The sequence below is a fragment of the Sebastes fasciatus genome, chromosome 21 (assembly GCF_043250625.1).
Source record: "Sebastes fasciatus isolate fSebFas1 chromosome 21, fSebFas1.pri, whole genome shotgun sequence".
NCBI classification, from domain to species: domain Eukaryota; kingdom Metazoa; phylum Chordata; class Actinopteri; order Perciformes; family Sebastidae; genus Sebastes; species Sebastes fasciatus.
The window spans coordinates 1,621,791-1,649,789 of record NC_133815.1 but is presented as its reverse complement, the minus strand read 5'-3'; the positions used below and the strand labels follow the sequence as shown (position 1 = coordinate 1,649,789).

General features: G+C 39.6%; 1 protein-coding gene across 2 annotated transcripts; it reads right to left on the bottom strand.

Moving 5' to 3' along the window:
• Positions 1 to 43: 43 nt before the first annotated feature.
• Positions 44 to 27,947, bottom strand: LOC141759934 (E3 ubiquitin-protein ligase RNF31-like). 2 transcript variants are annotated; one of them, XM_074622446.1, is made up of 24 exons: positions 27,778 to 27,947; positions 24,104 to 24,309; positions 23,508 to 23,654; positions 23,159 to 23,314; positions 23,002 to 23,058; positions 21,587 to 21,719; positions 20,956 to 21,114; positions 20,709 to 20,859; positions 19,492 to 19,643; positions 18,575 to 18,717; positions 16,974 to 17,216; positions 14,437 to 14,784; positions 9,254 to 9,439; positions 8,933 to 9,139; positions 7,728 to 7,901; positions 6,233 to 6,331; positions 5,473 to 5,562; positions 5,217 to 5,331; positions 3,485 to 3,597; positions 3,254 to 3,367; positions 2,460 to 2,508; positions 2,033 to 2,129; positions 1,637 to 1,802; positions 44 to 542 (listed from the first exon to the last, which is right to left on the bottom strand). In XM_074622446.1, the coding sequence occupies exons 2-24, from the start codon at positions 24,305 to 24,307 to the stop codon at positions 495 to 497; spliced, it is 3,351 nt and encodes a 1,116-aa protein (XP_074478547.1). In that variant the 5' UTR covers positions 24,308 to 24,309; positions 27,778 to 27,947; the 3' UTR covers positions 44 to 494. The 2 variants fall into 2 exon arrangements, with proteins under 2 accessions (XP_074478547.1, XP_074478548.1); XM_074622447.1 differs by having other exon boundaries at positions 20,956 to 21,102.
• Between the last annotated feature and the right edge of the window lie 52 nt (positions 27,948 to 27,999).

Below are 27,999 nucleotides of genomic sequence, written 5' to 3'. Positions count from 1 at the left end.
TAACGGGTTGATTTAATGGACTTTAATAATGAGTTCATCCACGTTTCAGAATAATCAGATTATTTATTGATTCATCCATCATATATATATAAAGCCAAACTGACAGCAGAAAATCTAAACAGTCTGATAAAATATCTTTACTTTTAACCCCTTAAACTTAATTTCTCTGTATTTATTTATATCATTTGACCCCATATTGCTACATTCCTGTGAGATACACATTATAAAACATACATTTCCAAAGAGAAGCTTTTTTTTCAATCAATGATCGATCGATCATAAAACTGAGATGAGAATCACAAATAAACCAACAGAATCATTCCTTCATGATCAGTTTATCAGTTTATCAAGATGATCAATGAGGACAGAAGACGTTGAACCTTCAACTGTGAGAACTAAAAAACAGACAGAAATCAACTTGAGTGAACTTCAGTGTTCGATGAAGCGACTTTAAGATGATTTCTGGAGGCCGCTGACGTTCTATCAGGAACCTTTCATTTGTTTCGAGGAACTTTCTCTCCAAGAGGGACCTCCATTAGTTTCTGTAGGTTAAAAAACAAACAGACGTCAAGTCCTTAATCTTAAACATTACAGAAAAAAACAACATACATGAACGTATGTATAAAGACATTGCACTGAAATTCACAAGAAAATCTACATATTAGGGAGGTCAGAGGTCAGAGGTCAAGGGACCCCTTTGAAAGTGACCATGACAGTTTTTCTTCGACAAAATTTAGCGTAAATGTGAGCGTTATTTAACCTCCTTCACTACAAGCTAGTATTTTTCTGACTTTTTTCTTTTTACAATTTTCAGACTTTTTATTGGACATTATTATGACTTTTTTTTTTTTTTTACATTTTCTGACTTTTTTCAGACTTTTTGGAACTTTTTTTAAAAATGTTGGGACCTTCTTTCAAAATTTTTCAGATTTTTTTTTCCTGAAATTTTTCAGACATTTTTCAAATTTTTGGAAATATTTCTGACTTTTGTTCAGATATTTTTCAAATTTTTTTGGATATTTTTCAGACTTTTCTTTAGACTATTTGGAACTTTTTAAAACATTTTTGGGACTTTCTTTCGACATTTTTCAGATTTAGTTTTCTGACTTTTGTTCTGACATTTTTCTGACAAAAGTCCTCACACATTCACATATCTGGAGGTCAGAGGACCCCTTTGAAAATGGACGTGACAGTTTTTCCTCACCAAATTTTAGCGTAAGTTTGGAGCGTTATTTAACCTCCTTCACTACAAGCTAGTCTGACATGGTAGCCTGTTCATTGTGTTAATGCGTTATCGCATTCACTTTGACAGTCCTAATAGATACACAGAACAGTAGTTACACATTAAGACAAAAAAATGTGTGGTAGTAAGTGAAGTAAATCTAATATGTATAGTGTGACCTGACATTACTGTTTTGTTGACTGCTTTCTTCGTTGCATTTAACATTTCTGCTTTCTTTTGAAGGTACCGTGAAAAGAGACAGAAGAGAAGCTGCAAAGATCGTCGGCTGCAATAAACCAGATTTGTGGCTTGCTGAAGAGCATCTTGCCAGTGTGGCGAGAGAGAGGGGGGAGGGAAGGGGCCAGGATCCCTGCAGCCCCCAGAGCCGCACAATCAAAACCAAATGTATCTGACCTTGAGAAGTCGAGCGTGGTAAACGTTGTCGTCCTCGCTCTCTCCTCTCTGCGTGTCCACCTGGTACCTCTCAGAGGCCCGGGTCAGCTCGTTGGCCTCGTAGAGGGGAGAGGGGTCCAGAGAGTGGGCGTTTATCAGACTCACCAGGTACTCCCTGTAGTGCTTCCTGCACAAACACAGACCCTTTGTTAAAGACTACACTTAGAAATGTGTTAGTGTTAGCAGGCACACTGTCTCCTGACTTTCTTTCGACATACTATTCCATGACTTTTTTTCCATGAAAGATTTGGACATGACTTTTTTTAACATACTATTTACGTTATTTTATTTATTTTTACCATACTATGAGAATGAGAGAATGAACTATTAGAATATCTACAGCAGTCAGACACTCACTCGCAGAGTCCAGCTTGTCCCGGCTGTGTTTGGAGGCCACACGGTGAATCAATCTGCTGACCTGCTTCATCTTTCTGCTCCATCACACAACAAGCTTCTGTGTTACAGAGGAGAGAACAAAGTCAAATGATCGGCAAAATCCACACTTTTAAAGAACAAAAAGAAAATACATACTCATGGACTTAGAGATTAAAATGTTTACTTTCATGTTAAATTGTTTTAGAAAAGTTTCTCAAAAACTTTGCCATCAAATCTAGATTTCAACTTTATGAATTCAGTTAACTAAATCTTATTCAACTTTTCTCTGGATTCCAGGTTTTTCCAGGATGTGTTTGAAGCCTGAGGCAATAAAAGGAAGTATTTAAATATCATATTTTCTATTTCTTTTCTTCCTGAACGTGATGAGACAGAGTTAGATGAGTTTTACCAGATTGAGTTCCATTAGAAGGATCTGTGTTGAACTCCACACCGCTCCTCTGAGGAGAGAAAAACAAAATGAAGAACAGTTACATTAATTTACCATTACGCAATCGATCTTACGGAGGTCGTAGCGGGTTCAGCTTCAAAGTTAGAGTGAAGATACTGGTATCATATGAAACTAGAAAACCTGATGAATCCATCGGTACCAACCATGTCATACTAGCTTGTTGCAAAGGAGGTTAAATAACGCTCCAAACTTACACTAAATTGACATGCACACGTTATGATAATCACATGCAGTTTGGGGCAAGTCATAGTCAAGTCAGCACACTGACACACTGACAGCTGTTGTTGCCTGTTGGGCTGCAGTTTGACATGTTATGATTGGAGCATATTGTTTATGCTAAATGCAGTACCTGTGAGGGTTTCTGGATCAATATCTGTCATTGTTTTGTGTTAATTGATTTACAATAATAAATATATACATACATTTACATAAAGCAGTATATTTGTCCACTCCCATGTTGATAAGAGGATTAAATACTTGACAAATCTCCCTTTAAGGTTCATTTAGAACAGATAAAAACTGTGCGATTAATCACGATTAAATATTTGAATCGATTGACAGCCATAATTCAAAGCATAATCTACCGTAAAGGTATTTGATGACTGTACATTCACAATAGTGGTGGTCTTTCTAATCACAAAATAATCAACAATCCAACTTTGTCCTTATTATTATTAACCATTCCAACAATAAAAAAATACACCGATTATGACAAAACATGAGACAAAACAAACCTGTAGCAGGGCCTGTAATCTGGGCGGCTCCCAGTCTCTGAGGTAGAAGAGACAGTCCCGGGGGTGATGAGCATGTAGACCGGTGTAACCGCACTGAGGCGTCTTACAAACCGTCTGCAAGAGAGAACAAAACAAATACAGCAAATACAACAAATACAAGTCGTAGTCAAGTCAGCACGTTGACACACTGACACACTGACAGCTGTTAGGCTGCAGTCTGATATGTTGTACCTTGTGGTAGGGGTTGTTGCAGCCGCTGCAGAACTGGTACCGGCACTGGGAGCAGCTGAAGTGCATGCAGCCGCCTTTCGTCAGAGCGTACTGGAACCTGCAGCTAGGACAGGCTGCAAGAGGACACCACATACTGGTAAATCTATTTATTCCAAACTATTTAACCAGTGATAACTAAGAACATTTACTCAAGTACTGTACTTAAAGTTTGGATTTGGAAAGAGAGATAGCTGGTTGCTCTGTGAATTCAACTGTAAGGCAAAAAGGTATCGAGTGCTCTTCGGAAAACAGAAAAAAAATCAATCCAGGCACTCAAAAATACTAAAAGTGTGGCAACGAGGAAGGAAATATATTAAAAAGTTTGTAAACACTTCATTTCACAGGTCCGCGAATTTCATGGTAATTAGGTGATAATTAGCAAGTAACCTTTTTGGAATTTGTTTACCAAATTACCCCGATATTTACCTCAAAAGTTATTACTTTATTATAAACATTATTTAATAATTATATGCTGAAATAGCATATAATGGTTAAAATAGGGCCCTTAGGCTTGAGAAGTGGCTGCTCTTCATCGGAGGTGGAAAACTAATAGAAGACTCTTCTGATCAGACACAAATCGCACCATAGTGTGAATCAGGCGCTGTTCAGACAGCTCTAAGTGCGTCTGTTCACACCTGGTATTAACATGTGTCCTCAGTGATCGGATCACAAGTGGACAGCTCTAAGTGCGTCTGTTCACACCTGGCATTAGAATGCGTCTCCAGTGACCACTCATAATCCAATCTCACTTCCCCGCTCCATATGCAAATAAACACGTAGTAAACACACGGATAATAGAGCAGACGTTGTGACGTAACATTACATGAATGTCAGTAGTAATATCCTACATATTTGTGAATTCTGGTACATTGTATTAAAATCAAAATCAAAGGTTATTGTCCCGGCGGTCCCCGGGGACCTCCGCGCCACCAGCAACGCTGCTTTTGCCAGACAACAGCCTGTAGGGGTACAGAGCTCCAGAGAGCGGGGAGGACAGAGAACAGGCGAGTGGTCGGGTGTCAACTCCGTGCAAAGCAGTAGAACAAAAACAGCGACACATCTCCGGCAGTATGATAATAATTCACTTCCTGTTCCTAGTCTGATAGTCTGTAGATATGTAGCCTATAAACAAGATATATTTTAATAAAATACAGTTGTACTGACAGGATCCAGTCGTGCACAGAGGCCGTTTCCATGCTGACAAGCGCCCGTTCTGCCTGTTTATTCACCTTAGGGGCGCGGTGATCCCGCGGATCCCAGCTGGACATCACCACCTCTGAATGTGGTCTGAAAGATCCGATCTCAATGAGGACGCATGTTAATACCAGGTCTGAACAGGGCCTTACTGTCTACACAAATGTAACCTGGTAGCTAATCAATTCAGGGAGTTACCCTGGACTTCTAACCCCCAAAAGGCTCAACTACACCACGCTGTCAACCAGCATTTTAAGTTCCTAGGTTAAATAGATTTTGAGTTCTGCTACGGAAACGAAAGTGTGAAATGCAAACGGACGGACACGCGGAGCATTGTATACGCCCGACTACGTTGTCGTGGGGGTTTAATAATAATAAAAGGAAAGTGTTTTAAACTCAGTGACAACAATGAGAAAAGGACATAAATAAACAGCGTGGCGGTCGAGCGGTGAGGTAAGAAAGCAGAAATGAAACTTGTGGTTAAAGTTCGTGTCCTCACTGATGCCGTTGTCTCTCAGGAAGCCGGCCAGGCCCTGCCTCTGGTACTCTGGGTCGTTCTCCCTCTTCCACTGCTGGAACTGCTCGCAGGACAGATCCTGGTGCTGGGCCTCCCACTGAGACCAGAGGGGAGCGAGTTAACAAGAGAGGACCTCCCGCACAGTTCACTCAAGTCTCTCAAGGCTGAATTCCTAAACCGTGTGAGGCCTTTCATCATCTGTTATCAAATGTAAGAGAACGTGGCGACTTGTACTCACAGGCTTCTTGCACTGAGCACAGAAACTCCTGCGGCAAGACGGGCAGGTGACCTTCAGCTGGTCTCCATCGTTGATAAACCCGGAGGTGCACTGAGGAAGATAGAAAGATTATCTACGTCTCGTCCTTTAGACCAGACTTCATGTAAATATGAATATGCATGGTTAGTCTCTTAGTGTTTATGTACAGCATGGTGTGTGCTGTTCACACTGTTGATAATAATAGGAAGTATTAATAGATTTTTACAAAAGAACTTTACAAAAAGACACAATAAATAATATAATAAACATCATAAGGAATGAAGGAAGAAGGGCCTCAGTTAGTTTCCTTTAAACATCAGTAAATTAATCCTGCTGTAGAAGTGCTAAAATATATAATGTATTTAGTTTGGGTGCTTTTAAGTGTGGTTGTATGAGGTACTTCTCCATAGTCAGTGTCTGGTGTCATATGAAACTAGAGAACCTGATGAATCCATCGGTACCAACCATGTTATACTAGCTTTTAGTGAAGGAGGTTAAATAACGCTCCAAACTTGCGATAACTTTTGTTGAGGAAAAACTGGCATGTCCATTTTCAAAGGGGTCCCTTGACCTCTGACCTCCAGATCAGTGAATGTAAATGGGTTCTATGGGTACCCACGAGATTCCCCTTTACAGACATGCCCACTCTGTAAAACTATACTGAGCTCAAACAGCCCAACAGAGCTAAAGATAACCAATAACTGATTATTGATGATATATATGATATGATATATGAACTCACGTGGCAGCACCAGAGGAACTTTGGGTCTTTCATCAGAGCGTGCTCCGTCAGCTTCTTATGAAACAGCTCGTACACGTCCAGCTCCAGGCAGTCCCGCAGCTGGAAAAACAAAACATGAACAACATTTATTACATCTCTTAACCATTTGCAGTTGATTTCATCCGTCAGCTATTTTAGATTTAGTCTTAAAACGAAAATGCTTTTTAGTTTTTATCCTTCATATTTTTAATCACCGAAGTCGTTCGATTTTAGTCAAAATGTTTTCTCTCAATTTTGTCAGCTATTTTTTTTTGTATTTAATCTTAGTCCTGTTTAGTCATCACATTATATTATATATATTATATATATAAGCATTTCTGTCATTTTAGTCAAACTTATTTCACATAAAACTTTATCTTATCATTATCTGATGAAAAACAGGTTGGATGATTAAAACATGTAAAAAACATATGCGTTACTCAAACACCCGAACCAGACCAGACTCGCTAACTTTATGCATTATAGTAGCACAGTTGTTAAGACTGAGACGAGAAGGACGGAGACTCACTGAGCGCTGCTGCCGCAGACATTTTGGTAACGTTTTTTGACGATATTGCATGTTTGATATCGTCACCGTTGGTGTTTAATGACGTCGTTATCGTCTCGTCTCAGTCGTGGAAAAAAAGGTCGTTGATGAAAATATTGCGTCATAGTTTCCGTTAACAAAATGAACACTGATCTATGTTTTGATACTAGTTCCCTGTAACTGAAGTTGTTTAATAGAAGTGATTTGGTTTACATTGAACTCTTTAGCTTTCTCTGTGAGTACTGACTTCATATGAGGGTCAACAGAATATACTCATCTATATCACCTCCCTCTGAGTCATTTAAGATGCTTTGAGACCGTAGTAGATATGCAGAAAGTTCACTATCATGTTCACAGCAGGTAAAAAACACTTTCAAAAAACAAAACAAAACATATTGCATTTGATTTAAGACTCAATTAACACAAATGTAAAAGCTAATCATATCGTATCATTTAAAGCAGATTAAATAGATTAGTAAATTAATTTATTAATTAGTTATTAATTAAATCAAACATTGTATTAAATCAATAAGATACTTTGCGTGTAGTGATATGTAGCAATCATAATTTGTATAATTTAATATTTTACATTAAAGTTTTTTTTCTTTTATCCTTAACTTTAAAGTGAGTTTGTGTAACTTTTGAAAGAAGAATTAACACAACGTTATAATCTGACAAATGAAAAGTTTAAATACTGTATGTCTGACATCACCTAATCAATATGTTGACGTTATGAGTGTTAAATAAAGTCTGTACTGTATGTAACAACTTCACAAATAAAAAGGAAAATGAAAATAAAAACATGTGAAAAGGTTTCATGACATTATATGTGAAAGAAATGATCAGAATTAATCCTCGTCTGAAGCTAACTCTTCAGAGGGACACTTCACAACTCTCGTTGTAAACAGTGACTACGTCGTGTTTCCGTACCTGGATGTCCAGCGTGGAGAAGTAGCTGTCCAGTTGTTCGGGGTCGTTGATGTCCGGCTCGCCGCAGACGGGACACACCATGTCTCGGATGTGTTTGTCTCTCACGGCGATGGTGAAGTGCTGCCCGAAGCACTCGTGGCACACTGAGCACTGACAGGAAGTCAGGGACTGCATCTGAAACACGGAGAGGAGGAGAAGAACTATAATACTACTCTACTACTAATGATGGAGGGTCAATTTATAAGAATCTACAGTTTTATTAAATAGAAACACAGTAGATACAACATATCTTGTGTACTTGTTTGTGTTTGGTGAATTAGTATGATGTCCTCATTGCCGTCTCATGTGTCTGCCGTGTTCTTTAACCTCTTTTAACAATCTGCCCCGCCGCTATTCTGTCTTTAAGAGGTTGTAGCGGGCTTTTAAAGCTAGAGTGAAGATACTGGTATCATATGAAACTATAAAACCTGATGAATCCATCGGTACCAGCCATGTCATACTAGCTCGTCAGGAAGAAGGTTAAATAATGCTCCAAACTTACACTACATTATGGCAAGGAAAAATTGTCATTTTCACAAGGGTCCCTTGACCTCTGACCTCAAGATATGTGAATGAAAATGGGTTCTATGGGTTTATTATATTTATATTTATATTAATTACGTTATTTATTTAATGTTCTGTTTAATTTTCCCTTTTATTTATTTATGTATTTATTTTTAATAACTTTTAAATGTATTTATTTTTGCATTTATTTTTTATTTATTTATTGCATAAAGAAATATAAATACAAATGTTTAAAGAAATGTATTAAGAAAAGAATAAATAAAAGTTTGGGGAAATAAATAAGGGGTGACATGCACAGGGAATAAATAAACATTTTAACAGAAAAAAAATAAATAAATACATCAATAAATACACACATTTAAAAATAAATATAAAATAAATAAAAAATGAATGCAAAAATAAATACATTAAAAATGAATAAAATAAAGATATCAATAAATAAAAGGGAATTAATATAAAGTTAAATAAATAAAGAAGCAATTTAAAACAGAAATATCAATTTGTCACATTTTATCAATTCATTAATGGCTACATTTATTTTTAAATATTATTTTTGCTACATTTAATTTATTTATTTATTCATGTATTTTCTATTTTGGCAGTTTCAGTCCTCCATATAAACTGAGCCGTCACTGACCCACCTTGCTGCGGGGGAAGATGCTCAGACAGCAGGGACACTCGTTGTTGAGGAGACGCCTGATGAAGTCCTTGTCGTGCGACTCCTTCACGGCTTGCACTACGTCCTCCAGAGAGTAGGTGACGTCTGGCTCTTGCAGCAACGAGAGGACGAGCTCGCAGCGCCCCCAGCTGGGCAGGTCGTACAGCGCCAGCAGACGCCTGCACATCCTCTGCGGAGAGCACAAACAAGGAGTTAATGTAAAAAAAAGCATCTTCTTTTCACTACATAAAGACGTGAGGTATGTACAGGGAAAGCCCTCAGGTAGTTCGCCGTGCAGCCTAACCTGTTTGTCCGGGTGTTTGGGATCGATCGGCGGCTCGGGTTGATCGGTCCAGATTCGCCGGTGGAAGGGCTCCAGGAGAGGACGCTGCAGCAGAGACAAAGCCCCCTTCACCTCTCCTCCGCTCAGCCGCAGGGCCTCCTCACACTGAAACACATCTCTGAAGCCCAGAGAGTGAAGCTCCTTCATCTGCACACACAGGGAGTGAAAATACAGCTACATGTATAGAAACCTGATAACAAGGGGTGGAAGAAGCTGTCAGATATTTTACTTAAAGTCAAACACTAGGGCTGTCAATCCATTCAAATATTCAATTACGATCAATCGCATGATTGTCTTTAGTTAATCACAAATGAACCCCGTATTGTAGAGTGTATAAGCCTATAAGAAAAGCATCTGCTGTTCTGTTTCCTGTTCCTCAAAGCAGTTTCTACTCATTAACCAGAGTCCGGAGGGCCGTGAAACACTCCTACGTATCACTCCCAGAACACCACAGACCCCTTTTGTTCCAAGTTATCTTTCAAGGTCGGAACACCGGGAGACACTCGAGAGACGTCCTGTTTTCTCATGTCTTTCTTTCGCCTGTAGAAAGCTGCTCTTCATCCTCCCTGCAGTCACTTGTTGAGACTCTGCTCCCCCTTGTGTAGCCTACAGTCTCGTGTCCAATAACAGATTCAAACACATTGTTATCACATTGTGATAAAAGTGTTTTTAGGACATTTTATTTTTGTACTCCTTGAAAATAAAGTTGTAGAGGACATAAGCCCAATCTGTATTTAATTGGGTGCATTGTATTGTGTTTGATAAGATGTAATATCTTCAGGATTTTTAACTGTTTTTATGAGAATTTTTCATAATTTTCTCACATTTTATAGATAAAACGATTAATCGGTTTTACAAGAAAATAACCAGCAAACTGTGTTTTCGTTGCAGCCTGAATCACGTTTGCATATTCTTTGATCAGTTCCAGATTTCAATAATTAATTGTAGATGATTTAATTTAGCTTGTGTTTAAACAACAGGTGTGAACTTCTGCGGGTAAAATGAAAATAAGGGTTTTGTAGAAAAACATCCTGTATTCAGGTGATTCAGTAGATTTACCCATGTTTTTGTGTCTAATGCCGGGATCAGACTACACGATATTATTGACTGTTACGATGGTCACTATGTCAGATTAGACGATTGAGAGTCATAAATTCTTGTCGTGACTCGGCCACAACAGACTACACGTCGGTCCCCTGTTCCGACAACACACACACTCCCGGCAACGCCGTCTCTAATATACGGGCTTACCGGCGCTCAAACCCCCCCCGGGCCCGACCATGTAAAGGGGCCCCGCAATAAACAATAAAAATATAATTCACAGGGAGAAGCGAAAGCGGGCGCTCAACAGGATGCTCCATGCGCTGGTGTTTTTTTACTCTGACACAACCTAGGTTGAATATCCTACTGCGAGGTCCGGCAGCAGTTGAAGGTCCGATGACATCATTCTGCATAATAAGTAGCCTTCTGTTTACAGCTGTGTGCGTCTGTGCTTAGCCGGTCAGATTCACGGCCGTGACGGAACACGTCGTGGAAAGCAAAAAAAATTAAAAATAAAACATGCTAGACTTTCTGTCGGGACGTTGTGAGGCGTCCCAGACGCGGCGTCGGTTGTCGTGTACTACGACAAACCACACGAGATAAAACAATGGACTGTCGCACACGACGCTCATTTATCGTTCCCGATCCGAGTGGACACCCTACGACGGCCGGGTCGGGCTGTAATCGGGCTGATATCGTGTAGTCTGAACCGGCCATAAGTGACTAATGGGGACAACAACTTCTGAAGCTGGTCCAGTATTGAGGGATAGCGATGTAGCTGTGAAACGAGAAGGGCGTAGGGAGAGAGGACGAACCCGCCGGTCTATGTGTATTCATTTTTAAGTTGTTGTTCAGCACTTGTAGTCTACACGTAGGATGGTCTTTGTGGTATTTGTCCCGCCCCTCCTCCACTGTGATTGGACAGCTGGGTAAAAAGTGACAGTGATGAGCGCAGCGTTTTACCCAAAGTTGAACGGAACAGAATAGACGCTCAGCGCCTCGTCACGCTGCTGGTGTAGCAGAGCGTGAATACGCTGCTGGTGTCGCAGAGCGTAAATACGCTGCTGGTGTGGCAGAGCGTGAATACGCTGCTGGTGTCGCAGAGCGTAAATACGCTGCTGGTGTGGCAGAGCGTGAATACGCTGCTGGTGTGGCAGAGCGTGAATACGCTGCTGGTGTCGCAGAGCGTGAATACGCTGCTGGTGTGGCAGAGCGTGAATACGCTGCTGGTGTCGCAGAGCGTGAATACGCTGCTGGTGTGGCAGAGCGTGAATACGCTGCTGGTGTGGCAGAGCGTGAATACGCTGCTGGTGTGGCAGAGCGTGAATACGCTGCTGGTGTGGCAGAGCGTGAATACGCTGCTGGTGTGGCAGAGCGTGAATACGCTGCTGGTGTGGCAGAGCGTGAATACGCTGCTGGTGTGGCAGAGCGTGAATACGCTGCTGGTGTCGCAGAGCGTAAATACGCTGCTGGTGTGGCAGAGCGTAAATACGCTGCTGGTGTGGCAGAGCGTGAATACGCTGCTGGTGTGGCAGAGCGTGAATACGCTGCTGGTGTGGCAGAGCGTGAATACGCTGCTGGTGTCGCAGAGCGTAAATACGCTGCTGGTGTGGCAGAGCGTGAATACGCTGCTGGTGTGGCAGAGCGTGAATACGCTGCTGGTGTGGCAGAGCGTGAATACGCTGCTGGTGTCGCAGAGCGTGAATACGCTGCTGGTGTGGCAGAGCGTAAATACGCTGCTGGTGTGGCAGAGCGTGAATACGCTGCTGGTGTGGCAGAGCGTGAATACGCTGCTGGTGTGGCAGAGCGTAAATACGCTGCTGGTGTGGCAGAGCGTGAATACGCTGCTGGTGTCGCAGAGCGTGAATACGCTGCTGGTGTCGCAGAGCGTAAATACGCTGCTGGTGTCGCAGAGCGTGAATACGCTGCTGGTGTGGCAGAGCGTGAATACGCTGCTGGTGTCGCAGAGCGTAAATACGCTGCTGGTGTGGCAGAGCGTGAATACGCTGCTGGTGTGGCAGAGCGTGAATACGCTGCTGGTGTGGCAGAGCGTGAATACGCTGCTGGTGTCGCAGAGCGTGAATACGCTGCTGGTGTGGCAGAGCGTGAATACGCTGCTGGTGTCGCAGAGCGTGAATACGCTGCTGGTGTCGCAGAGCGTGAATACGCTGCTGGTGTGGCAGAGCGTGAATACGCTGCTGGTGTGGCAGAGCGTGAATACGCTGCTGGTGTGGCAGAGCGTGAATACGCTGCTGGTGTGGCAGAGCGTGAATACGCTGCTGGTGTGGCAGAGCGTGAATACGCTGCTGGTGTGGCAGAGCGTGAATACGCTGCTGGTGTGGCAGAGCGTGAATACGCTGCTGGTGTGGCAGAGCGTAAATACGCTGCTGGTGTGGCAGAGCGTGAATACGCTGCTGGTGTGGCAGAGCGTGAATACGCTGCTGGTGTGGCAGAGCGTGAATACGCTGCTGGTGTGGCAGAGCGTGAATACGCTGCTGGTGTCGCAGAGCGTGAATACGCTGCTGGTGTGGCAGAGCGTGAATACGCTGCTGGTGTGGCAGAGCGTGAATACGCTGCTGGTGTGGCAGAGCGTGAATACGCTGCTGGTGTGGCAGAGCGTGAATACGCTGCTGGTGTCGCAGAGCGTGAATACGCTGCTGGTGTCGCAGAGCGTAAATACGCTGCTGGTGTCGCAGAGCGTGAATACGCTGCTGGTGTGGCAGAGCGTGAATACGCTGCTGGTGTCGCAGAGCGTAAATACGCTGCTGGTGTGGCAGAGCGTGAATACGCTGCTGGTGTGGCAGAGCGTGAATACGCTGCTGGTGTGGCAGAGCGTGAATACGCTGCTGGTGTGGCAGAGCGTGAATACGCTGCTGGTGTGGCAGAGCGTGAATACGCTGCTGGTGTGGCAGAGCGTGAATACGCTGCTGGTGTCGCAGAGCGTGAATACGCTGCTGGTGTGGCAGAGCGTGAATACGCTGCTGGTGTGGCAGAGCGTGAATACGCTGCTGGTGTGGCAGAGCGTGAATACGCTGCTGGTGTGGCAGAGCGTGAATACGCTGCTGGTGTCGCAGAGCGTGAATACGCTGCTGGTGTCGCAGAGCGTAAATACGCTGCTGGTGTCGCAGAGCGTGAATACGCTGCTGGTGTGGCAGAGCGTGAATACGCTGCTGGTGTCGCAGAGCGTAAATACGCTGCTGGTGTGGCAGAGCGTGAATACGCTGCTGGTGTGGCAGAGCGTGAATACGCTGCTGGTGTGGCAGAGCGTGAATACGCTGCTGGTGTGGCAGAGCGTGAATACGCTGCTGGTGTCGCAGAGCGTGAATACGCTGCTGGTGTGGCAGAGCGTGAATACGCTGCTGGTGTAGCAGAGCGTGAATACGCTGCTGGTGTGGCAGAGCGTGAATACGCTGCTGGTGTCGCAGAGCGTGAATACGCTGCTGGTGTGGCAGAGCGTGAATACGCTGCTGGTGTGGCAGAGCGTGAATACGCTGCTGGTGTGGCAGAGCGTGAATACGCTGCTGGTGTGGCAGAGCGTGAATACGCTGCTGGTGTGGCAGAGCGTGAATACGCTGCTGGTGTGGCAGAGCGTGAATACGCTGCTGGTGTGGCAGAGCGTGAATACGCTGCTGGTGTGGCAGAGCGTAAATACGCTGCTGGTGTGGCAGAGCGTAAATACGCTGCTGGTGTGGCAGAGCGTAAATACGCTGCTGGTGTAGCAGAGCGTAAATACGCTGCTGGTGTGGCAGAGCGTGAATACGCGGCGCTCCCATTACAAAGAACTCAAAAAAAGAAAGAAACATGGCGGTTGCTTGCCATTCCCTTGGCAGATGGCTTGTCAATAACGCGGTTTTGCAATATTGCAGTTATTGCGACAGCCCCACACCTCGCCAGAGTTCAGAACGACACGTCTCCTCGAGCGAGAATCTTTCCATAATGTTGTCAGACACTAATAATAACCGGCACTTTGAGTGGACGTAAATGACCCAATAGAATTACCATTTCAGAAATTGTTGTCGCTACTCGTCAGTTACATACAAAGACACAAAATAGGGTCCAGGTTGAAAAACACCACCTTTAAGCAGTAAGTTTTAATTCCCTACCTTGATCTGTCTGTCTCTCAGCACCTGTCTCACGGCTCTGTCGGTGTCTCCTCCCGCCGACAACCAGGCCAGCTTGGCCTCAGCTCTGGACAGCTTCACACCTCCAGCTGTGGTGACACCGGGACCGCTCTGCTCCGCCTCCTCTCCGTCTCGCTCCACCACGGGATGTATCCCAGAATCCCCTGCTTTGTAGTTCAGCTGGACAGAGGCCGCCATGGCGCAGATTTCATCCAGCAGGTGAGGCAGCTCTGACGTCAGCCAATCGCAGGGGTTCGTGTTGCTGCTGCCGCCGCACATGCAGATGGCCGCGTACACCTCCTCGGCGCTGACGCCGCGCTTTTCTGCTTCCTACGACAGAGAAACGGGGTGAATCTCCATGTTGGTTCATATTATAATACTGTGATGTTGTTACTTTCAGACAGAGCTGGAGCAATCAGGCCATTAATTGGCAACTATTTTGAATACTTGATTGATCGTTTAATTCATTATTTAAGCAAAAACACCAAACATTCATTTTATTGTGAGGACTGCATTTTTTTAGTTTTATGTGATGGTAAACTTTTGGACATTTGCAGACTTCACCTGGCTTTTGGTAAATTTTATGGCCATTCTTCCACAACTTTCTGACATTTTATAAATCCATTAATCAAGAAACTAACCAGCAGATTAATCGATAATGAAAATAATTGTTAGTTGGAGCTCTACTTCTAGCAGCTTTAGAGTCAGGTTGGTGCTTAAATGAAGTTGTTTAAGTGAGAAGATAACTATATAATAGGTTTATTATTTAGCCTTTAAAATGTCAGAAAATTGTGAAAAAAGAAAATCCAAAGATTCAATTTACAATATTATAAACCTGAAATTGTTTTTTTGGGGCATTTTTGCATCTTTTTAAATAAATAAAAACAATTATTTGATTATCAACCTTGATGACAATTAACTTTGTTGATTGATTTTTCAATTAATCAATTGGTCAATCAGCAGAAAATGAAGGTGCAGATATATTGATATATTGTTTAAAAGGAGCAGTGTGTAGGATTTGGCAGCATCTAGTGGTGTGGTTGCAGATTGCAACCAACTGAGTCCCCCTCCGCTCACTCCTCCCTTTCCAAGACCGCGGTAATGTGAGCCGCCGAGTGCAAAACCGTGGACGACGGCGGCTGGTGGTACTCGCACTCGGCGACTCACGTTACCGCAGTTTCACAAGCGTGTCGGAGAACTACGGTGGCCTTCAGGTCTCTCTCTAGAGAGTCAGAGTTTGGTTTGTTCGTTCTGGGCTACTGTAAAAACATGGTACTGGCTCCCTATGTAGATATGAACGGCTCATTCTAAGCTAACGAAAACACAACGATTCTTAGTTTTAGGTGATTATACACTAATAAAAACACAGTAATGGATATTATATTACATTTCTGCTAATAGATCCCCCAAAACGTTACACAATCTGTTCTTTTAAGTCACAACATATCATGATTCAACCTTCTCAGGTGTGAGGATTTGCTCTGCTTTTCATCGTCTTACATTTCATAGTAAACTAAAATCTTTAAAGGTTCTGACTTCTGGTTGAGCAAAAAGACAAATCTTTTCTAATGTGACCACATCACAGCGATCCTTACTGCCCTCCACTGGTTACCTGTGAGTTTTACAATTGATTTTAAGAGTTCACCGTTTGTTTTTAAAGCCTTGAATGGTCTGGCTCCTGCCTATATATCGGTGATTTGCTGACTCCCTGTGAGTCTGATCGATGCTTGAGATCCTCTGGCAGGAGATCCTACTAACGGTTCCAAAAATCCAAACTTGTCAACAAAGGTGACCGACCGGGCTTTTGCCGTCCGGGGCCCTCAGCTGTGGAACTCCCTCCCTGAGGATCTCAGGCAGGCAAACTCAGTATCGTCTTTTAAATCTCTTCTTAAGACTCACTTTTATATTATGGCTTTTTCTTAACTGATGGTGCACTGTTGTAACTATTTATGTGATTTTATTTTGTATTTATGTGATTTTATTTTATATGATTTTATTTTATATTTATGTGATTTTATTTTGTATTTATGTGATTTTATGTGATTTTATTTTGTATTTGTGATTTTATTTTGTATTTATGTGATTTTATTTTATATTTATGTGATTTTATTTTGTATTTATGTGATTTTATTTTGTATTTATGTGATTTTATGTGATTTTATTTTGTATTTATGTGATTTTATTTTGTATTTATGTGATTTTACTTTGTATTTATGTGATTTTATTTTGTATTTATGTGATTTTATTTTGTTTCGATTTTAAGTTCTGGGTGTTAATTATTTTTTATCATGCTTTTATTGGAAAGCACTTCGTAACCTTGTTTTGAAAGGTACTATAAAAATACAATTATTATTATTAATGTTTCATAGACCAAACAATTAATAAATTATTTGAGCAGATCTGCAGAGTTCATTCTTTTTCACACACACACAGTTTCCCTGCTAATTCCTTTAAAAAGAAACCCGTAACGTTCCAATGTATCCTGGCTTAAGGTTGAGATGTATTCCGCGTTGACCTACTCTGATCTGGTGGACGAGATAGAGGCCGTCCTCCCTCATCGTGTTCTGTCTCTTCGCCTCCATGTTGACTCTGGGCTTCGGTTGGGGCCTCACAGCCAGCTGGGGTTGATCGTTAGCGCTGGACGGAGTCTGCTGGAGAGACAGGGGCAGAGAGACTCCAGCAGAGTCTTTACACGCCAGGTTACACATCTCACACACCACAGTGGGACTGGTGTTTACGTAGGTGCAGAACTGGCACATCCACTGTGATTGATGAAGAAAAGACAAAGACAGAATGATACATGTTAAAGGTGCAGTGTGTAGGATCTGGCAGCTTCCAGCGGTGAGGTTGCAGATTACGAACTGAAACTTCTCCCGTGCGCCAAGACGCAAAAACGTGAAAGGCTCCCTCTAAAGCCAGCGTTTGGTTCGTTCATTCTGGGCTACTGTAGAAACATGCAATGCCTCTTCACTCGCCGCTCAGTGAAGAGATATAAACATCTCCTTCTACCGTAACGAAAACACAACGATTCTTATTTTCAGGTGATTACACACTAAAGAAAACATGCTTATTAATATTATATTACATTTCTGCCAATAGATCCCCTTAAATGTTACAAACAGTTCCTTTAAATAGACAAAACTAGACACACAGGTTTCTCTGTGTCAGGTTGGCTGACCTTTCAACCGGGTGTTGTGACGTTCTTGGACAGAAAGAGCGAAGCCAGTAAAATAGTCCGTGGGACGGCTCGTAAAGCTCTGGGTAGTCGGCGGATGCCTCTCTCATTCAGCAGCCTTGATATGTCTGTATAACGTTGCACTACGTTGTCTCTCATCCCGTCATCCACCGTTTTTTTCTTTCTCACCGCGGACGGCCAGCAGCTCCCGCCGTACCGCGGAATCTCGCCACACATCCACACACGTATCTCTCTGCTCTCAGAAGGAGGCGGGGTCACGCGTCATCATTACATCATCAGCTACACTGCGCATGTGTTATACCCTGTGGTCTTAATGCTCAGGCTGATCGGAGTCTTAAATAAATTCCTGAATTCGGATCATGATCCGGATCGCCACCAAAATCTAATGGATTGTTCATTATGCCACACCCCACCCCTCCGAAAAATGTCATTCAAATCCATGACGAACTTTTGGAGTAATCCTGCTAACAGACAAACCAACGCCGGTGAAAACATAACCCCCTTCCTAGGCATTTGGCCTTGGCGGCATGTGTCCGGCCCCCTAACGGTGTCTGTCTGCTGTTTGCTGCTGAGCAGGTAGCGTACAGAGGCTTTTTACAGCTTTTTCTCTGAGAACGACGCTATGAGAGCGGTGAGAGTGAACCAGAACAGTAAAGATGTGGGTCGGACAGATAAACAATGAGCTGAAACTCACTGTAGCGCTCCGTAAAAGCCAAGAGGAGCTGCAGATTCAGCTGATCATTCTCTGTAAGTTCATCACTATGAGTGACCTCTTCCACATTTAAAGGATTGTTGTTATAAAAAATACTTTAACTCAACGCAGAAATGTTCAGTATGAACCCCAAAACCCCCACCGTGTTAACCTCTGGACAAAGAAAGATTAAATGGGACATGAAAGCTTCGTCAGCCAACAGTGAGACAAACCTTTGCTCCAGAGTCAGTCAGAGATCCTGGACTGGACATGACTGGTGCGACAGGTGGACGAGTGGCCAGACGAGGGCGCTCGCACACCTCACAGAGGATGCTGCTGCCTTGATTCACCACCGTACAGCTCTTACACTGCCACTCTGAGGGATCGAGCACAGACGCAACAAACAACTTCAAACTGCTGCTTCATGCTATAACTTTCCTTATGTCATACACCATACCTTCATTTTTCAGGGGTAATTTTGGGGGGATTTATTGCTCATAGTTTAGAACTGCTATATTTTTAAATACACACAAGAGAATAGGCAGCGCAGCTTTGTTTAACTATGCTCCAAAATTATGGATTACCCGATCAAAAGGTGTAAGAGATGCAAGCTCTGAACATTTTTAAACGACAGCTGAAAACCTATTTATTTAATTTATCTTATAATTAATGTCATTCAAAATATTATAATATTTTTCTAACTCTCTCATTTGTATTATTCTTAATGGTCTCTATTTTGAATTTCACTTATATATTTTAGCATATACCGTCCTCTTATTGTCTAATTGTATTGTCTATCTGCTCTTATTTGAATGTGTTGCATCTTGATTTTCTTTTGTAAACCACTTTGAGTTACATCTCTTGTATGAAATGTATGAAAAGTGCTCTATAAATAAAGCTATTAAAAATACAGTGATGTGCTAAACAACATGCCAAATGTAATTTGTTCTTGTTAGTACTTCTAAATTTAGTGCAAAGTTTTATTTTTCTGTTTCTCTCATGTCTGTTTATTTCACTGTTATCTTTTTTGTGGTGTACTTTATTTCATCTTTATTTAATTTTCACCTTTTAAAGCAACTTGAAAAGTGCACAGCATAAATAAAGTTTATCATTATATATATATAAATACTGATATATGTATATGTCTCACCTGTGTTGGGAGATGTAGGAATGGATATCAGGCTTTCTTGAACAGCGGATGCAGCCGTAGCGAGTCGAGGCCGTTCGCAGGTCGTGCAGAGGACGGCTCGCATCTCATTCACCGTAGTGCAATGAGCACACTCCCACGGTGACAGAGACGGACTGGAAAACGATAGAAGAACAATACAATTATACGTAAGGGACAATGTACAGCGAGCCGGTCATTGCAGGTACAGGAAGGACTGTAGTCAAGTCCAATTTAATCGAGTCCAAGACCAGGTCCAGTCGAGTCTGAGTCAAGACCAAGACCGAGCAAAATGATGAGGCTAGATCTGTGAAGAACTTTGTGCTCTGGTAAACAACTTAATCAGAAACACATTAGTTACCTCCTTCAAGGCCGGTAACTGATGTGTTTCACCGGCGTTGTTTTTTTTTGTTGTTGGTTTGTCTGTTAGCAGGATTACTCCAAAAGTCTACGATGGATTTGAATGACGTTTTTGGAGGGGTGGGGTGTAGCACAATGAACAATCCGTTCCATTTTGGTGGCGATCCGGATCATGATCAGGACTCCCCATCCTGCCGTGTGTCGCTCACACCCTCCAGCTGGCTGTTAACGAGGGTCTTCTGGCACAGAGAAGTACTCATATCGGTACTCGGTATCGGCGAGTACCCAAATGCAAGTACTTGTACTCGGTCTGAAAAAAAGTGGTATCGGTGCATCCCTAGAGAGAGGGCAGTAGGGGTGCTGTAAAGCGCCGCCTTCACCACAGGCCTTTCCAAGCCGAACTAGAGCCGGTAGCGGTTCAGCACTATGGAGGAAAATACGCCTGGCGAGGGCCAGTCAGCGCCGGGGAGATTTTCCACGAGGGGATCCTCCCACACAGGTGCTGCCAAGCAATTATCGCTGTGCACTGGATTTATAACATAGGACAAAATGAGAGCATCACTGCGAAACCAAATGCAGCACAATAATCGTTTTATGTTGATTATCTTGTTTTCATAATCGTTGGAAGCCAAAATCATGATTGTAATGTGATTAATTGCCCAGCACTACTGGATACTGTTCATTACTGCAAGTGTTCAGTATCGACTTTGACCGAGCAGGATGGCAAACAAACCAAACCTGTGACCGTATTAACATTAACCACTGCTCCGATCATTAGACCACACTATTGCCAAATGAAGAAGTGGACCTGACAGTAGGTTTGAAGTTCCTGTTCTCCTCACCTGGATGTTTTGGCTGGTGTAACAATAGTTCTGTTGTGTCCTTTGCGGTCGGGGTGAGAGTGGAAAAGCTTGTCACAGTTCTCACACAATCTCTGGACGCAGGTGGAGCACTGAGCGTGCACAGCAGAAATCCCACAGATGGTGCAGGTCACTAACAAAAAAACACAAAAAAAACAAGTTAAAAAAAAAACAAGCTAAAAAAACAATGCTGTATTCCTGCTTTAAAGCCGGTTGTAATCTGACATACGTTTGGTTTTCTGTATTTTGTCTCTCTTGTGATTGGCTCGGGAGGGGTGGCGGTGAAAGAGGTCATCACATGCGTCGCAGAAAGGTTGATTGTCACAAGACGGGCAAACCAGAGACGAAGAGGCACCACACAAATTACAGTCAGTCGCTGCAGGAGAGCCTGGAGAGGAAGAACAAAAGTAAGACAGTATTTGTATTTAGGCTTCTAGGTGCACTAGAGACACATTCAACGCACAATAAACTTATAAACTCCAACCTAATAATATGTAGGGCTGCAAGTAACAAGTATTTTCATTATTGATTAATCTGCCGATGGTTTTCTACATTAATCGATTAATCCTTTGGACATTAAAATGTCAGAAAATTCTTTTAATGTCTTGTTTTATCCAAAAACTATATTCAGTTTAATATGATAAAAAATCTCCATATTTGAGAGGCTGAACCTACAACCTAAAAATCACAAGATGCGTTTATAGCAGCCCTAAATATTATATATAAAACTGACATTCATACAAATTCTGTTAACTGTTTATATCGCACACTGACGAAGAAAGAGTTCAAGAGACCTGTAGAGACTGTTTAATCTCTTGGTGTCTTTCTAAAGCAGGTGGTGAGGTGTGGTGGCAGCTCACCTGTTGATGGTTTCAAAGGTTGTCCTCCGGGGCTCTGAGTGGGTTTAGGTGGAAGAGACGGAACCTGAGGTTTGTCTGCTGGCTGCTGCTCCTCTCCAGGCAGGGTGACCACAGGGTCACTCACCAGCTTATCCTGAAGAAACCAACATCACATCAAACACTCTTTACACTTTTAACATGCAGCAGACAGAAAAAAATAAATAATGACTGAATGAAGACAGATGATCAAAGGTATGGAGGATGGAACCTGCCAAAATCAAAAATAAATGAAATATTTATATTATATTTATTATAATCAATAAATAAATAAATAAATGACTCGATAGATAAATAAATATGTCATTTTATGTAGCAAAAATAATATTAAAAATAAATATAGCCATTAATTAACTGATAAAATGTGACATAAATTGATATTTCTGTTTTAATTTGCTTCTTTATTTATTTATCTTTGTATTAATTTCCCTATTTATTTACTCTTCTGTTTAATTTTACGTTTTATTCATTTATGTATTTATTTTTATTATTTTTGCTTTTATTTATTTATTTTTGCATTTACCGTTTTTTATTTTTGCATTTATTTTATATTTATTTTTAAATGTATGTTATTATTTATAATCAATCTATGCAGTCTGACCCCATGATGACACACATATAATAATAAGTCAGAAATAAAAAAATGTATAAAGAAAAGAATACAGAATAAATAAGTTTGGGAAAATAAGTAACGAGTGAAATGCAAAGGGAAAATTGTGCAGAAATAAATAAATACAAACATTTATTTATATATATGAGGAGATATATTAAATAAAAAATAAAGCAAAAATAAATAAATAACAAATTCTAAATAAAATTCATAAAAATAAATACATAAATAAAAGGGAAAATTAAACAGAAGAGTAAATAGATAAGGGAATTAATACAAAGATAAATAAATAAAGAAGTAAATTAAAAACAGAAATATCAATTTGTCACATTTTATAACTTAATTAATGGCTACATTTATTTTTTGCAGCATTTAATGACATATTTATCGAGTAATTTATTTATTTATTCATTTATTTTAGATTTTGGCAGGTTCCGTCCTCCATATCATAGTACATCGATGCTGAAAGACTTATAATTACTTATATTTAAGGATTTGTTTTATCTAGTTTTTCTACTGTTCATTATTTAACAATTTTTCATTTTTCATTTTTCCCAGAAGACATTAACACACAACTTTATTGTCTTAGATTAAATTCACTATTGGCACTTCATATAAAATCCACATTTCATTAATACTAATGCATATAAACAGCTGATTATACGTTCATATATATATGTAATTTCTGTTCCTGTATCAGATTTTACAGTTTAATAATACATTTCGACACAGATACGAGCGTACAGCCACTGGAAACGTTTGTACGGACCTGCTGGGTGATGAATGGGATGACATCTTTGAAGTTTTCTGGGTGAGGATGTGTGCCCTAAACAAACAGAGATATGAGACATGGAACACAGTGGATGTCTTACACAAAAACAGCTAAAGTATTCAGATCAGATGACTGCTTACAAACAAATACGAACCTTAATGAGCATGTCCATCTCTGTGCGTAAGGTCATGACCTCCAGCGTCACTGCAGCAACTTTTGCAACGTCTGGTTCGGTGACTTCGTCGGGGAAACTGAGGCCATCTATCTGCTGATTGGTGTAACCGTACAGAAACAAGACTCTCCGGCCTCCCTGTGGACGGAAATGAGGATAGAAATATTTACTCTCGATTGGTCGAGTACATGGATGACCTTCAGACACAAAATCCTTATTCTCACCAAGAAACTTGAAAGTTCAACCAAAGTTTTACAGTAAAATCCACATGAAAAAGGGAAGATCTGCACCAAATGACTGTTTAAGGCAGAACTATGTAACTTTAGCTCACTTTCACGGCATCCACAGTGGTTCTGAAGACGGGGTTGTTGTGCTTGACGCTCCTCCAGTATCTGGGCCTGGCGGGACTGGTCAGGTTGCAGCCGTACTTCTCCAGGATACTCAAGGCCTTGACCAGTCTACTCAAAGACTCCAGGACCTGAAGTAGAGACAAAATTAATGTGAGCAGTTAGTAATGTCATTCGTTGCTACCAGGCTGCAACCTACAGGTTTGAAAAGTGAAGCCAATGTTGAAGTGCATTAAACTTGCATTCTTTCTATCAGCCAGCAGGGGGCGACTCCTCTGGTTGTATAGAAGTCTATGAGAAAATGAGCCTACTTCTCTCTTGATTTATTACCTCAGTAAACATTGTAAACATGAGTTTATGGTCTCGATCACTAGTTTCAAGTCTTCTTCAATACAGCATGATGTTCATTTAGTAAATGATGGTCCCATTTAGAGTCAGATAGACCATAAAGCAGGGATGCTTTAGGGCGGGGCTACCTTGAGATTGACAGGTCGCTACCACGGCGTCGTCCGGTCTGGGAGTTGTCCCCGTTTTTGTGTTATAACTTTAACCCTTTCACAGTGGCGAAGAAAAACGTTACCTCCTGTCTGTTGCGGCAGGCCGTGTTCTCCCTCAACACGGCCTCCACTCCAATGTGTTCGTACTTCTCTGACAGAGGCAGGAGGATGCCGGCCATGGTCTGGACCTCCGCCTTCACATCCTGGGCTAAACCCGAGGAGGAGAGGAGGGACTGGGATCTCCTCAGGACTTCGTCCATCTGGACAGATGCAGGGCTGCTGCTCATTGCTGTCAGAAAGAGGAAGTTGATCAATGAATTGTTTAAATCATAGCAGAACTTTCACTGCTAGAAGGCCGACAAGCTGCTGTACGGAGCTGGGAAAAGAAGACTGGAGTTGATAAACAGCTAGCTAGCTAGCATATAGTCGATCTATGCACTTTGACCCCATAACACATGTTGAATGACAGCCCACTCATTTACATAATGAGACAGAAATGCATAAAGAAATGTACAAAGTTTGAGGAAATAAATAGGGGGCAAACCATGCATAAATAAATAAATACATACAATTTAATCATTAATAAATACATTTAAAAATAAATCTAAAATTATCCAATTAATTTAATAAATGTATTAACTCTTGTTTAATTTTCCCTTATTTATTTATGTATTTATTTTTATTAATTTCAAAATGTATTTATTTTTGAATTTGTTTTTTATACATGTATTTATTTTGCATTTGAATGCAAAGGAGAAACCATGCAGGAATAAATAAAATAAATGCACAAATAAATAAATAAATTTAAAAGTTACTAAAAATAAATAAATAAAAGGGAAAAATAGAAGAGTAGATAGAGGAAGTAATAAATAAAGAAGCAAATTAAAACATACATATCAATTAATTTCACATTTTATCAATTAATTAATGCCTACATTTATTTTAAACAATTTTTGGTTCATTAATGGCATATTTATTTATTTATTGAGTCATTTATTTATTTTTTATTTTGGCAGGTTCTGTCCTCCATACACCTTGTTGTAAAATAAGAGCACATCAAATGTGTCGTTTTGATGAGCCAAGTTATTCTACACAGTTTGTTCTGCACATCAACAGGCATGTAGGGGGTGAATAATGATTTATTTCTATTAACTTTTACATGTATTTATTTATTTTAGATTTATTTTTCAATGTATTTATTCATTATTAAATTGTATGTATTTATTTATGTCTGCATGATTTCCCCTTTGCATTCTCCCCCCCCTATTTATTTCCCCAATTTTTATATTCTGCTTTTTTTTAATACATTACTTTATGCATTAATGCATGCAAGTTGCTGGAAGGCCGACAACCCGCTGTACAGAGCTGGTAATGAAGAGGCAAACCAAGGCAGAAATAAATAAATAAATACATACAATTTAATTATTAATAAATACATTTAAAAATGAATCTAAAATGATCCCCTTAAAATAAAATGAATCAACCTTTGACCCCATGAAACATTTGAATAACAGCCCACAGTCAGAAATGCATAAAGAAATGTAACAACAACAAAAAAATTATATATATATATTATAAATTATAAATGTATAAAGAAAATAATACAGAAATAAATAAGTTTGGAGAAATAAATAGGGGGCAAACCATGTAGAAAAAAATTAATAAATACAATTTAATAAATAAAAAAATAAAGAAATCTAAAATATTGAAAAATAATGCAAAAATAAATACATTCTAAAAGTTTATAAAAATAAATAAATAATAAATAAATGCGTTTAAAATAAGAAACATTTTGTAGGAAATATTTTATTTTCTCTCAGAATAAATAAATTATTATTGTTGTTGTTATTATTATTGTTAGTATTATTATTATCTTTTATTTACTTATCATGCTTATTTTTACATGTGAGCCCTTAAAATAAATTGTTATTATTATTATTATCTTTTATTTACTTATTATGCTTTTTTGTTTTTTACTTGTGACCCCTTAAAATAAATTATTATTATTATTATTATTATTATTATTATTATTATTATTAAACCTATAATATCTAGCATTTATTTTAGGAATAAGCAAAGCAAAATACATACTGATTAGGATAAAGTCTCCTCAACAGTTTCGCTTTTAATTCTTCATTATGACGACAGTCGGAAAGTCCGGGCTAATCACAGTTTACAGTTTACAACATCCACCAGACAACGCTCTTTAGTGAGGTTTCTTAACGATAGCATGATATTTAACAGGAGTTAACAGGTGTCAGTGGTTAGTTTAGGAGCAGCAGCAGCTAGCAGGATAGCTTGAAAGTTGAAACTTTAAGTCCCTAAAACAAACATATTATTATTATTATCTTTTATTTGCTTATTATGCTTTTTTTTTTTTTTTTTTAATTGTGACCCCTTAAAATAAATTAATTATTATTATTATTATTATCTTTTATTTGCTTATTATGCTTCTTTTTTTTTTTTTACTTGTGATCCCTTAAAATAAATTATTATTATTATTATTATTATTATTATTATTATTATTATTATTAAACCTATAATATCCAGCATTTATTTTAGGAATAAGCAAAGCAAAGTACATTTAGGATAAAGTCTCCTCAACAGTTTCGCTTTTAATTCTTCATTATGACGACAGTCGGAAAGTCCGGGCTAATCACAGTTTACAGTTAACAACATCAACCAGACAACGCTCTTTAGTGAGGTTTCTTAACGATAGCATGATATTTAACAGGAGTTAACAGGTGTCAGCTTTACTTGTAGTGGAATATTTCCACAGTGTGGATCTAAATACTTCTTTCAGCACTGATTCATTTTATTTTAAGGGGTCACAAGTAAAAAAAAAAGAAAAAAAAAAAGAAGCATAATAAGTAAATAAAAGATAATAACAATAATAATAATATTAAAAATAATAACAATAATAATAATATTAAAATAATAATAATAATAATAATTTATTTTAAGGGGTCACAAGTAAATTAAAAAAGCTTTATAAGTAAAAAAAAAAAAAAAAAAAGATAATAATAATAATAATAATAATTTCTTTTAAGGGGTCACAAGTAAAAAAAAAGAAAAAAGAAAAAAGAAGCATAATAAGTAAATAAAAGATAATAACAATAATAATAATATTAAAAATAATAATAATAATAATAATAATAATAATAATAATAATTTCTTTTAAGGGGTCACAAGTAAATTAAAAAAGCTTTATAAGTAAAAAAAAAAAAAAAAAAAAAGATAATAATAATAATAATTTCTTTTAAGGGGTCACAAGTAAAAAAAAAAAAAAGAAGCATAATTAAATAAAAGATAATAATAATAATAATAATAATAATAATAATAATATTTTATTTTAAGGGGTCACAAGTAAAATTAAAAAAAAGAAGCATAATAAGTAAATAAAAGATAAAAGATAATAATAATAATAATAATAATAATAATAATATTTTATTTTAAGGGGTCACAAGTAAAATTAAAAAAAAGAAGCATAATAAGTAAATAAAAGATAAAAGATAATAATAATAATAATAATAATAATAATAATATTTTATTTTAAGGGGTCACAAGTAAAATAAAAAGCATAGTAAGTAAATAAAAGATTTATTATTTTCTTTATATTTTTCTGAGTGAAGTATTTTTCTGTTGAGGCTTCAGTAAAGATAATAATATAATAATAAAGATAGTAAAACACAGCAGGCTAACAGGCTAACAGGCTAGCAGGTTAACTTTAAACTTTAAGTCACTAAAACAAACCTACCTGCTCGATCACGAGCTGCGACGGTTCTTCTGAGCTCCGGCGTGAACGTGGACAGTATTAATGTTTAGATAGGGTGTTTTAAATCCGTATCAGCGGAGTGTTTACCTGCTCTGTGTTCCTGTCTGCTCTCTGAAGCAGCATTAGCTCCTCCACTGCTAACAGCTCTGAATGCGGAACTACAGTTTGACGGTTCATCTTCCGGCTATACTTCCGGTACAGATT

Bases quoted from the DNA above. Each gene is read 5' to 3' on its own strand.
- LOC141759934 (XM_074622446.1), bottom strand. From the start codon at position 24,307: ATGAGCAGCAGCCCTGCATCTGTCCAGATGGACGAAGTCCTGAGGAGA. The intron at 23,655-24,103 runs GTAACGTTTTTC...TCTCTACTTCAG, and splicing joins CCTGCCGCAACAGACAGGAG to GTCCTGGAGTCTTTGAGTAG. The intron at 3,368-3,484 runs GTACAACATATC...TCTCTCTTGCAG, and splicing joins GCAACAACCCCTACCACAAG to ACGGTTTGTAAGACGCCTCA.